This window comes from Centruroides sculpturatus, unplaced genomic scaffold (genome assembly GCF_000671375.1).
Source record: "Centruroides sculpturatus isolate CEXI.00-Female unplaced genomic scaffold, Cexi_2.0 scaffold269, whole genome shotgun sequence".
NCBI classification, from domain to species: Eukaryota; Metazoa; Arthropoda; class Arachnida; order Scorpiones; family Buthidae; genus Centruroides; species Centruroides sculpturatus.
This window is the reverse complement of record NW_019384601.1, coordinates 561,422-575,134: the sequence shown is the minus strand read 5'-3', so window position 1 is coordinate 575,134 and position 13,713 is coordinate 561,422. Positions and strand designations below refer to the sequence as shown.

The following is a 13,713-nucleotide window of genomic DNA, read 5'->3' as shown; positions in this document are numbered from 1 at the left end:
CAAATCGATTACTGAAGCACCCAATCCAGATGTATAAGTGAAGTCCGCTGGTGAATCAAAAGGATAACGACCATTTATTATGTATAAATTATAGGATTTCACCAGTTCAATAAGCAAATTCCCTCTTTTATTACAAATTTTGTCGTTTGATAGTCGAATATTCGAAATCACATCACCACCACAAATAGTATCCATAGTCAAGCCAATTCGTGCATTAAAATCACCCATCATCAGAAAATCATAATCTGATGTATAATCAGAAATTAAATCATCCAATCTTGCAATTAATTGTTCAAAAATAGGTATATGAAGATAGACCAAAATAATTATCATTTCACGCAATCTCCCACTTTGCCTCCGATTAAATCTCACTTTAACGACCATCATATGTTGCCCTGACAGAAGCAAGTTGACTTCTCCCAAGTCACCATTTATACCCAAAAGTAAGCCCCCCGAAGGTCTACCTCTCCCCACATTTTTTGTGGCCAATACCTCAAAAACTTTAAATTTACAGTTAGTACTTTTAACTCTCGAACATAAAGAAACTGTAGACCAGGTCTCGGTCAATCCCAAAATATCAGTTCTAGAAATATGTTCAACAAAACCACTGTCATTCAGATTAGTCAGAAAGGCACCCTGGGAGTTCCATGCTGAAATCTTTAATCCAACTGTACACTTCCTTGAATCGAAGAGGGAACAATTTGAGAATCTACCACACGGTTTTCCACTAAAAAATCGAGTTTCAGTAATTCTCCTCTAGCCAAATCATAGGTAAATCTCTCAGAGGCAACCTGTAAAACATCAGCCAACAATCGAACTCGCCTGCCTTCCAACCTATAAGCATGTAGAAATGGCAAAAGCTTTCTCCGTCTCAATCTTGAGCGCCAGCATAAATCATCAAAAATTTGTATATTTTTTAATGCCTCGTTACCTTTTTTCTTTCCAAGATTAGCAAAAATCAATTTCTTGTCTGCAAATGATTGCAACTCCACCAATACCGTATCTGATCGATTAAATTTCACTACCTTAACCATTGGAATAGGTCTTGATTCACCTGTCAATGTATAAAATAGGTTTTGCACCTTCCTATTCAAATCAGAATCATCATCAGTCAAACCTTTAATTAAGATATTTTTCTTTCTCATTTCATTCGATACCTTGTCCAAAGAATGTAAAATCAAACTGTTTTCCCGTTGCAAATCGTCTTTTAATTTAGAAAACTCTCCTAGTTTGACTTCTAACTGAGTTAAACGCCGGTCATGATCATTATGTAAATTAGCCAACCAATCTATCTTCGTAACAACCTCATTTAACGTCGAAAAAAGCTTATCAAATCGGTCTTCCAAATATGAAATAACCTCCCTAGGAATAGACTTACTTGACTCTAACCTTGAAGGGAAGAAATCTTCCAATCTCGCCGTTTTCAATGAAGGTTCACTCGGAGATCGATGTCGTTTTGCTGTGGATGCCGATGATTGAATCTGAGATTGTGGCGGAGTACGATCAACAGGGCCGGGATTTAATTCTATCCCGCCTAAAAATAACAACAACTCAAACACCTTAATCCAAAACTCGATATTTTCCATAATTTAGGCTTAAAAGAAGCACACAAAAAAGTTCACCAACACGCTCAACAGCAAGCAGCGCCCCCCATATATATATATATATATATTTGGAGGGGATGGTGGTCCTCACAGTGCGAAGGCAAAGACGACAAGTGTCTTACATAAAATCCGTTTATTATGGGAAAGATTTCTTACATCACTAACTTCCAGGCACATGTCTGATGGTGATCTCAAGAGATGGTGTCTTCTCTTGGGTACTAGGAAGCGTAGATGATGGGCAGTCTCGTGAAGATGACAGGCGAATGTTGGGAGTCGATAGGCGGGAGAGGGTGGTACAGTCGATATCACTTTCGTACACCTAATGGCACAAGGTCCAGACTGATGGATATAATCCGGAGGATCTGCACACACGACCTTGAAGTCCGAAGTTTTTATAGTTTTTCTTTCCTAATCTACTTTTCCGATTGACTCAACTTCCCTCATCTTGCTTCTCGCTTGGTCTCCCTCCCCCGTCTCCAGGTGAAAACCGAGACCAGTTCGGGTCACGAGAAAGGTTGTTTTGGAGAGTCTACTTGATACCATCCGTTGACTTTGACCGGGAGGTGTTGATGAAACTATGAAACCTGCGCTCGTAATTTAGTCCGTTGTTTCCTGTCTCTGCCAATTTAGAATTTTAACAATCATACGGGATGTTTTCCCGATCGTCAAACCCTTTCCCTTTTTCCTGTCTACCCTAACATCGATCTGTTGTTTATGTTGAGGTATCGTCTAACACGTGCAAGAGTTGACCCGGGATGCCTTTTCTCACCTCCGCGTTACATTGTTTAGACAACATTCCTCTCCTCTCTTACATAACTTAGCCTTTGTTCTGATTTAACGGTAACAATTTTCGTGTTTTACGTAACATACAATTAATTTGATTTCGAATTTTGTCTGGAACCTCACAATTTATATGACATTTTTTTTTTTTTATCATCGCTAACATAAAAGCCGTCGTCTGTGTGTTTGTGTGTGCGTGTGAATTCCTTATAACTCCTGCAATTTTTGTCCAATACAGATGAAATTTTGGTTATTTGTTTTATATTCTGACTGAAAGTATAAGCTACTTATTTTGCGCAAATATTAGCTAACGTATAATAGATTTCGGATTGGTGATCGCACTTATTACAGTGAAGTCAGTAATCTCATTTAGTTCGTGCTTGACCAGGGAATTTCCCTTAAGTTGCATTTTTAAATATTTTTGTGAGGTCGCCGAATCGCGCAGAGAAGTTCCTGTTCATAAGTAAGTGAGATTGTCACTGAGACTGATTCTACAGTTACATAAATTCGTCCCGATTTATTTGAACATAAAATAAATCATACAGATCGGGTTGAAGAGTAGATTGATAGATCTTCGATAGCTCCTATTTTAAGAGAAAAAGTACAGTACTTGTCTGTGTCGTCTACCCCGGAGTAATGTAGGAAGTTCACAGCAGAATTTGAAGTCCTCTCGGCACGGGCGACGAGGGCAACTTGGACGAGGCAACTCAGCAAGGCACAGCATTACAAGAAATCAGGGAGAGAAGCTCTCTGTGTCTTTGGATCCATAGTTTTATCAATTTTGGTCCTAGATCAACCACTTCGATTGGTTATTTTTCCTTATCTCTCTCTCTACTTGATCCTCAGTCGTTGTTACGAGTGAGGACCAAGTACGAAGTGTAACGAGATCTAAACTCAGATGGCTGGATGAGTGAAAAAATCGACATTTAATTCGATCTCAACGGAGTTAATTGATCTTAGGATTTGCATTGTCTGATTTTCCTTTGTATTATTTCCGAGAAAAGTTTTCCCCCTATTAAATCGAATATATCCTTTTATGGACATAAAAAAATTTATACTTTAATTCTAACAAATTTAGATATTTTTAGCGAGGTTGAGGCCGAAGTTTTAAACGCGAAAACGTGTACATAGGACGTTCAGCGCCGCTTTGCTGTAAGCCTAGAAGTTTGACAATGGTGTGTGGAATGTCGAGCATGATTCCACTGACTATCCAAAAACCATTGTCAAATTTCTAAACTTACAGGAAAGCGGCACTGAAAGTCCGACGTACAAGTTTTCACGTTTAAAACTTCAGCCTCAACCTCGTTTTTAAATTTTAGTATGGTTCCTGGACATTTCCAGAGTCTCATATTTTGGCAAATGTATTTTAAACTTACTTCATTAAATTTAAATTTTATAAAGAAAGGTTTTAATATTTTTTTAATATAAAGGCCTAAATCTGTTTGTGTGTGTAAGTGTGTGAGGCTGAGGGGAAGAAATTAAAAAAATAAAATAAAATAAAATAACGATTATAAGTAAGATATCGTTATCGTCTCTCAGTGGCGTGCCGTCATTGGAAGCGGTAGATGCGCCGCTTCCCTTGTATTTTCTAAAAAATAAATACATATTAATTTTAATTATATGAAAATAATCGCACAATATTTTATTATAACCGCATTATGTATCTTATTACAAATTTCTATACTACACGTGAAAAAAAAAAAAAGATTGCTATTGTATATTCGAATATTAGTGGCGGAGTGGAAGCTCTGTATTGTCAGATTCCAAAAAGCCAGATTTGCGCATGCGCTTTACAGAGCACCAACCTCACCCGGTTTAGCCGGTGGAAGCCTACGACCTTGGGTGAAAGCTGCACACATATAAAGATTCCAATTCTATCAAGGACCGGTTCTGGGCTGTTAGCCGCCTGCCCACTAGATATTTCGATTACGTGAATAACGAGTAGATTTATAACTTAACCCAACCGATAAGAATTTACTGTTATGTTTTTACGATAGTTCTGTATAGTTGACAGGAGTTAAAAAAATCCATTAAAATATTTGATATATTTATTCCGCTTTCCGATTTTATATTACTCACGGATTTCGATGTTAAACCAGTGATATTACGATTTCGTACATCCCATCTTTAAGGGGATGTAGAAAAAAACGTGTACAATTCTTGTATAATGTTAAAAAATTAACCGTTACTTTGACAGCGTCATTTACAACTAAATTTAATGAATGAGAGAGATGCACCAGGTACAGAAAAGGCTCTAGAATTTATTTTCCTTAAATTTACGATTTATGTATCCGTTTGTCATAAAAATTTGTCTTTCCACTTTTTTCCCGAGACTACAAATATTCGAGTACAAAGTAACTGGTTTCGACTTATTTCTACTTAAGAAGTAGTTAAATAATTAAGCGATTAGGGAATTGGGGACATAAACAAAACCCTGATGAAAGAGCCGGAATATTACTTAAACAAAAGCTTAACCGAACCAATCTATAGCCGAGTACAGTGGGGACTGATTTCTTCGAAATACTGTATTAGATGTAATAAAGACAGAAATTTTTCCAGTTCGACGAGAGTGACCGAAAAGTTGTAAATTTTGGAAATTTCTGAGGACACTTGGTCCTAAAACGAATTAGTTAGAAAACAAATGACTATTAAGTTTAACATATTTAGATTTTTACAGCTATGGTGAGAAACGTTTAAAATCTACAACAGCCCTGTCGCGTCCTTTGAGATAAACTAGTGATGCGGCAAAAGAGGTACAGTATTTGACATTGACCGATATCGGCATCCTGGGGATTTGGCAGTTCGCGTGTATGCACGCTCTGCAACCGTCTTCGATTCCATCCATTAGCCACTCGTAGGGAGCTATTTGACTAAGTGCATTGCTTTAAGATTTAAAAAGTAAAGAATATTTTATATTTTTATGTACTGTACGTTTCTTTACAAAGCTACATTTAATTATAATTTTCTTTAAAAGTATATTAATACAATTGAAGAATATTTTGTACCAGATATGTATATCCACCACACATTTTATTTCACCAAGTAAACTTTTATAATTTTATTTTTAATTGTAGCCCTTATATCGTGGTTAGCGATTCGGAATGTAATTGTGATATTAAAAATGCATTTAGAGAAGTCTACGGTTTTTACTGTCTTATCAAACAAACAATACGAATGACCCTAGACCAGTGTTTCTCAACGGGGGCGATATCGCCCCCATGTGGGCGTCTTTCCATGTTGAGTGAGCGATTAGTAACAATTTATATTTTGGGGGGCGAAAAACAATTTTCTGGGCGATATAGTAAAACATTATATTAAGAATAATTAGGCATTTTATTCGTTATATCGTACAATAATTAAACAAATAACATTATATTAGTCACTAGTCTATTCAATGCAATACGAATTTGGCGTTAGCCTTGGCCCTGGGCATGGGAATTTTGAAGTGAAGGGGGCGATACTACGTAACGGTTTTATTGAAGGGGGCAATACTACGTTGAAGTGGGCTACGATTCGTTAGAGGTTGAGAAACACTGTCCTAGACCATCACTGACACGCAATTGACTGATTGCCCCTGGATGTCGGCTTTTTACAGAAACACAGCTTCTCTATCATCAAATGTCACGGCACGCCACTGTCGTCTCTATTGCCATCTGGACTGCTGAGCGGTAACAATCAACGACATTTGGAAGCGGTTGAGTCAGATTGGATTGTGAAGCGGATTGTGTTGTTTGTAAACGAGGTTTCGAGGCATCGTTTACAAACAACACAACCCGTTTATTAGAACTTACAATAAAAGTACTATTTTCACGAAGGATTGAAGCCTTTGTAGATTTCGGCGCATAGTCTTCGAAAGAAGAAGAGGAAAGTCCAGTGACGAAGGTGGTTTCCTACCGCTGACCGGATGTTATATTCTAAGACCATTTCTCGAGCAGGAAACTCCGGTGGTCCGGTGAATGCAGATCGGAATTTCCGAAGTTTCTCTCAACGAAGATCTATAATTTTCGGAGGATACATCGGCAAAGGACGAAGATAAAGCGTTCATACCGCTTGAACCTTGACAGAACCTTGCGTTCATCGAAACACCCCAGCGAGGGACATAGCCTCGCGGGTCGCCACGGCAAAGAACCGAGTTAAATATCTTGTAGTCTCGCAAATCGTTACTTTATTGGTTATTAATACCTTCATCGGTCCCCGATTGGTCTTTCTTTGTTACCAAGTGAAATTAGACCAGATCGGTTTCCGATAAAGACGATTGTTTATTAATACAATTTGACACCGTCTTTCGTTCGGTGTTGAACGAACCTTGTACCTTAACTAACATTTTCTTTTTTGTTCATCTTTTCTTATAAATAATTTAATTTACTAATTTTTCTCCTTTTTTACTGCATAGTTTTAATATTAAAATAATTTTATTTTTCTCTTTTCCTTTCTAATTTAGTTCCCTTAATTTTAATTAATCGCGAAGATCAAGATTCGTTTTCGTTTGGATATATGGTTAAACGAATGTTTTTCATCGCAGTCCAGGGCTTCACAAGTGAATTCTTTATAACTTCTATTTTTGTCTTCTCCAGGTAAAATTTTGTTTTGTTGTTTCTATGTTACAACAGATAGTATAAACTACTTAATTTGTAGAAACATTAGCAAATCTTCTTGAATTTCTTGAAAACGCTACTCTTCTCGATTCTTCAATTTCTACTTTCTCATTAAAAGTATTCTGTCATGCTTGACTGAGGAATTTCTAGTATTCGAGTAAAAATAATTTTGTTATAGAATGAGCGAGTTAAAAAGAAAAAAATTATCTGGAAGTGCAATATAAGAAAAGAAGATTAACAAAAGAAACGGGAAAAAATGGTCGAATGCAATAAAAAAATTATGACTTTTTCAACAGCTACAACATTAAATGCCGAAAAATAATTGGAAGAAGAAGGCGAATCTACTAGTACACCAATATTAATGACGACTGCTGTAACAGAACTAAAGGAGAAACCAGAAAATGATACGGAAGAAAGTAAAGAAGTGTGAGATTATAAAACGTGAGAACGAATCGACACGTAGAACTTAAGTGATTTCTTCGAAGGGAGAATTTAGAACAAGCGTGCTCGATGGAGCAGACGCTTAGCAGGGGAAATCCACTCAATAGGGACTAGACAAAGACAACTATCCAATTTAACAAAATAACCCTTTAATTTTCCTGGGAGCATACAGCAGTTCTAAAGAATTTAAGACACAGGAACGTACGGAGCCCGACAATCTAGTATACCGAATATCATTAACATCAAATCTCCCGACAATATATTGCTCAAAACTCCCGAAACGTGAAGACATAAAACATAACGACAAAATGGGCTTGAGGTATATCTCTTCCTTTTCTTCACTCTGGGCGGAAAACAGTTCGAAAATTCCGAAAATCTCCACACTGACTTGGTTGCACAGTCTTTACTTTCCCACGCAATTTCACCACCACCACTACTTTGCTTCTTCCCGCCCTCTCCTTACTTTCCTTCTGACTTCTCCTCGAGACACACCCTCCAATAAAACTCCCACCCTCGGTTACACACCCTAGAATTACACAACTCCTCTCCACCAAGTCGGACCCACCACGTGATGAAGGGGGGCAAGAAAAGACGTAAGGCACAGAAGTAGAGTAGACAAAAGAGATACAATTGCAGAAGTTACTTCTGGTTATGGGATTTCCGTTGATCCCGCCAATTGGCAAAATATGTGATTCCAAACGTCAACTTATTAAAGAAAAAGGTCCGGAATTACCGAAATTGAATTTTTCAAAGATGTCAATGGCATTTGTTTTTCTGACTCCTTTTAAGAAAGAGTAATGTCAAATTGAAGAGAAAATGGTGTATATATCCAACTTTTGCAAATTCGTTGTTTTGTTTCTATTGGTTTTTGTTCTAATCCTAACTGGAAAAATTGGTCTACATTTGGTGGAAACTCAGTGCCAGGCCGGGACTTTACCCATCCATGCGGGAGACGGGTGGTCGAACCAACGTCAATACACGGGTGATTTATTCTTGTCAAAGAGCCGAAAACGTGGAGAAATAAGGTGCTGTAAGATTTAATTGTCACATTCTCGTCGTGGATCATGGGTCTCCTCCGCATTCCACGACGACATCGATTGGCATTTTGACATCGTGACATCAGTGACATCGACTGGCATTTTGCGGTCACTCAACAACGGGTTCAAAACGAAAAAGCCAACGCTTCCTCGGAGGGCTGCGTCCTCTTCGAGATAGAAGAAAAGCACATATTCGGTAATTTACGGAACAATCGCGCAAGAAGGAGCGTTAGGCCAAGACTCCACTAGCGTAAAAACGGGCGTAAAAACTTTTAATCACGTGACCTATTTGCGTTTGCGTCTGGATTGCGGTGGAAGTCCGGCTAGCGAAGTTTTTACGGCGACGGTACTATCGAAAGACAATGATTATATTCTATAAATCTTTTCTGTACTATAATTACAAATGTATATATTAACTTTTATTATTGTATTATTAAGATAAAATACAGCACTTATAAGCTTAGCTTTTTTATTATATACTCCTCTAAATTGAAGGATTTTCCTTTGGCCGTTCATATCGTGTTTTAGGCATCCATTATCATTATAATGGGATACCTCTTGTCGTAGATACATGAATACTTTTGGATATTTTCGATAAATCTTTCCAGATCTAGAGTAGCCACGAGGGAACATACACAAAAGCTCGTTTTCCGCCATTTTCGCACCATTTCACAATGACCTAGATTTCACTGACTTCTGATTGATGGATGGTACCGTTTTACGGCCGTATTCGCGTCGAAAGTGGAACATTGCTCAACTCGCTTTTAAACTAGATTTATGACCTGCTTTGGCGTAAAATAATCATTGTCGCGTGATTAAAAGTTTTTACGGCGAAGGTTTTTACGCCCGTTTTAGGCTAGTGGAGTCTCGGCCTTACAATCTTTTTATAAAACCCGTCCCTACCCTCGTAATTAAGCTTTTTGCCATTAAAATAATAAAAAAATTTAATAAAATATAATAAGAGATTGCTCCACATACGCAATTTCAAATCTCGCCGGAAAAATTAAGCAACTCCTGCCTGAAATTTTTACCAAGGGCGGCATAAATTTCGCTGCCCTCGGGCGGCAATTTCTGCCGAAACGCGCCGGCCCCGCGTATCGGATATCACCATACCCGAAATTACAGATGGCCGCACCAACGTCCTCATCAATGGCGCAAGAATCAATTCACTGCTAACCAACCGATTTCTTTACACCCGCAAAATCGGCACCACCGATCCATACAAATACTGTCAAATAAAACAGACACCGCCTCCATAAGTGTTGGAAATTCGTCAGAATTAGGGAAAAAAATCCTCATCAAAAATAACCTAACAAAAAATCGTCTCCACAAAATCAACGAATGCATAAAACATAAAATTAAATCCGATTAAATCCGACGTATGCATACAAATTCTGACGATATTCTTTAATGAATATAAAAAAAAACCTACAACTACTAAAAACACCAAATAGTATTTCCGACGCACACCACTACGGGGCGCCTAGCAACTCGCGCCAAATTAGAAGACAGGACGAGAGTATGTGTTGTGATATTTACCTGCTACGATAGCAAGTTTCGTTTTCTGCACCAGCTTTTACATGAGAAAAGGAAAAGAAGAAATTGTATAGTCGGACGTACGATAAAAGGTATGAAAAGGGAAAAATACAAAAGTGTAAAGCTATAGCAAATATCATATTGACGAAATAATTTCTAGTTTTAACCATTTATTACTAATTAAATAACTTTAGGGGAGAATCGTGTAGTACCGACCACCTTATTATTTTTGGCCTTAACTGTTGTTAAAGTAGCCACACGCGTTAAGGAAATCTTTGGAGAATAACCGTGCATGCCTGAATTTGAGGAAATTCAGAATTTCCTATCGCCCACACACGAGGAAAATCTCTGTTAAGTCAGTCCGCCGTGCATCTGATGACGACGTACTGGCTGTTCTTGGATGTTTATTGGAAATAAATTGTATGAAAACTGGCGGGAAAAAAGTGTGCATAGAAGTCTATGGTGGGTTAATGTTTACCTAGGTAGTCCAAGATGGCTGCACTTCTGGAATCACGTTCTAACCTAACCTATTCTAATAAATTAACAAAATTTTCCTTTCTTCATATAATTAATTTTTTGAGTTATTTTACATCTTACATTAGTAATTTTGTTAATTTATTAGAATAGGTTAGGTTAGGTTAGAACGTGATTCCAGAAGTGCAGCCATCTTGGACTACCTAGGTAAATATTGACCCTATGGTGTAAATAATAGTATTAGTGCTTTGGGTAGCACTGATCACAAAATTAATTTATCAAACGAATCATTTTTTGTGGAATTATTTCAGATCACAAAATTAATTTTTCAAGAGAAATCTTGGGATATATATTCTGTTAAAAAGCATCAATTATCAGCGAAAGATCAATGGCAAGTCGATTTTACTACCAAAAAGAATTCATGGATTAAATTTATAGAGGAAAAACTATTGGATATAACTGGCTAGATCGAACATAGTAATTTTAAAAAATTATTAAATTATTTCTCAAGGTACAAAGAATTATTTTTATTTAATGGTGGATAGATAGAAAACAAATTTTTTTTTTTTAAAACTAGAGCTACAGTTATTTAGATATCGAACTTCTTGGGTGTCCGAGATCGGATAATATTAAAAAGAATTGTTATTACCACAAATATTTAAAAAACCATTCTTCTTTTGCAATATTCTATCTTACGAATAATTCNGAACTGATTTCTTCGAAATACTGTATTAGATGTAATAAAGACAGAAATTTTTCCAGTTCAAGAGAGTGACCAAAAAGTTGTAAATTTTGGAAATTTCCGTGGACAACACCTGGTCCTAAAAACAGCTATACACGTTAAGTTAATCCTCAAAGGATTGACCATGCATGCCTGACCTTAAGTAATTCCTGGTAGTGTGTGGGGGGAAATTTAACAGTTTTGGCGGACTGTACCGACCACCAGAGTAGAGTAGAAAAACCATTTGATTTTCCTGGCGCAGTCTCAGACTGCGTGTCTGTCACTGCAATGTCTCGTGAATGTTTGGAAGAATTATTTTCTATAACCTTATTAACTTTTATTATTCATAACCTGAAAAATTAATTTTTTTAGATTATAAATAATGAAAGTTAATAAGGTTATAGAAAAGAATTCTTCCAAACATTCACAAGACATTGTTCTCACTACTAGAGGCTTCACAACTGAATGTCACAATGGCACACACATTATGGTTGGCCTGCGCAGTCCAAAACTGTGCAGGAAAATCAAATGGTTTTTTGTTTCTACTCTGTTGGCCTGTACCATTTGCCTCCACACACTAGCAGGAATTCCTCAAAGTCAGGCATGCACAGTTATTCCTCAGAGGATTTCCTTAAATATAAATATGTCTTGGGGAAAAAGTAATATATGCCTCAAATAGTGCTTTGTAAAGAACAGGATAAGATTTCTCTAAGATTTTGCCTAAAGTACTGATTATTTCTAATATAAAGTCAATTTGGTAGTACAAATAATAAGGTCAGTACCAACCAGTTACTGTTTTAGAGGGTGTTGATCTTTATGATAAATTGTGATTTTCATTTGAAAAAATAAAATTCTCTAACAGTAGTAAAATAGTGTACTATTGTATCAATACTATAACCAATAATATTTATTTGAAAATTGAATACTAGGAAAATGTAGGAACGAATCTTTGAAACTTTACCATGAAGTTTGCTGCTTATGAGTGTTGCGGATAAAATAAATATTTTCTCGGTTGGCACATTGCATGCCCGACCCTTGCTTGCAATGTGCTGTATCTGGTCTTTTCGAATGAACTTTTCGTTTGGATTTTGTATACAAAAAAACTAGTTGTTTTTCCGTTTCTTTGTCGAAGGTCTTTGGAGTTTACCCATCTGGGGAATGTGCTCGTATTTTTGCCGACTTTGGTTTGCTCTCAATCAATTTGCTAATGTTTTTGGAACCGATGATGTCGAAGTTGTTTGCTGGAACGTTGTTTGTTTCTGTTTTCGTGCTAGCTTTGGTCCATTTTACTTTCTTCTTTAATTTGCTTTCTGCTATTTCTCTCTAAATTGAGAAAGAAACGTGAAACCTTCTCTTTAAAAATTATTTTTATTTGGTACCAGATGAGTGCCACATGGTAATATTTTGGAGATTGTATGTTGTGTAGAGTTTATATCGTGAAATTATATTTGATCATAATATTACTATATAAAAAAATTTTTTTAATGAAATTAACTGCTACTTATTCCTGAAGTAGAATCAGAGCCACAAAAATAATTTTTGATGTGCTAAATACCAACGAGTACTTTTGGGCTCATTTCCACAACCCTAACCAAACAAAATAGTCCCCAAAGTATGACCTATAATGATATTCTGCATGTCTGTAGAATGCTGCTACCTAACTCTGGTAGTGAAAACTAGTAATGGTCAGTACTATGACTCTCCCCTGCAGTACTTAGAAAAAATTTGAATAATGGTTTTATTATAGAAATGCTTATGAGTGTTAGAATATTGTTGAAGACTCCTGTAGCTACTTGAATTAAATTTTTTGCACTAAATGTTTTTATTGAGAGTTAGTTTATAGAATGTATTATTAACAATAGAACTTGTATGTGAAATGACAAAGAATAGAATTGAATAAAAATAGAATGGAAATTTTTGTCATCTAATTTTTTTTATGCTTTTATACTGAAGTGAGGGAATTAATTGTATAAACATAACTGCAACTTTGGTAAAAATTTGCAAGTAATACAAACACAGATATTTAAGACATTATATTTTAAAAGAAAATAGCACTTCTTTACACAAGAAAAAATAGACTACTTAAAACATTTATCCATATAATAATTAAAATAAGACTGCAATATCTTTTATATTTGCAGTCTAACTAATTCCAATGTCTCATTTGCTACTGTCAGACTCAAATCAACAAAGTGTAATAATATAATTGATGAGAAAAAATTAAAACAACCATACTACGAGGGCTGTTCGGAAAGTTCGCGGCCTCAAATAGAACAACAAACAAAATAATGTTAAAACTTTTTTATTTTTTAATGTAGACTCCTTTGTTAGCAATACACTTATTCCAGCGATGTTCTAGCTTTTTTATGCCATCACAATAGGTCGATTTGTCAAGGTGTGCAAAATACTCGTTCACTTCAGAGATGACTTCGTCATTTGAGTGGAATCTCTTTCCAGCCAAGAATTTTTTTAGGTTTGGAAAAAGGTGGAAGTCACTGGGGGCCAAATCAGGTGAGTACGGTGGA

At 36.3% G+C, this 13,713-nt stretch overlaps 2 protein-coding genes across 2 annotated transcripts in view; one reads left to right on the top strand and one right to left on the bottom strand.

The window, feature by feature from the left end:
• Positions 1-659: 659 nt before the first annotated feature.
• Positions 660-1,586, bottom strand: LOC111624995. The gene has a single exon (XM_023368005.1). The coding sequence runs from the start codon at positions 1,584-1,586 to the stop codon at positions 660-662; it is 927 nt and encodes a 308-aa protein (XP_023223773.1).
• An 8,360-nt stretch (positions 1,587-9,946) lies between these two features.
• Positions 9,947-13,713, top strand: part of LOC111624994 (putative uncharacterized protein DDB_G0277255) — a 29,595-nt gene continuing 25,828 nt past the window's right edge. The window contains exon 1 of the mRNA XM_023368004.1: positions 9,947-10,085. The gene's annotated coding sequence lies outside the window, so the exon portion shown is untranslated. The remainder of the gene's footprint in view (positions 10,086-13,713) is intronic.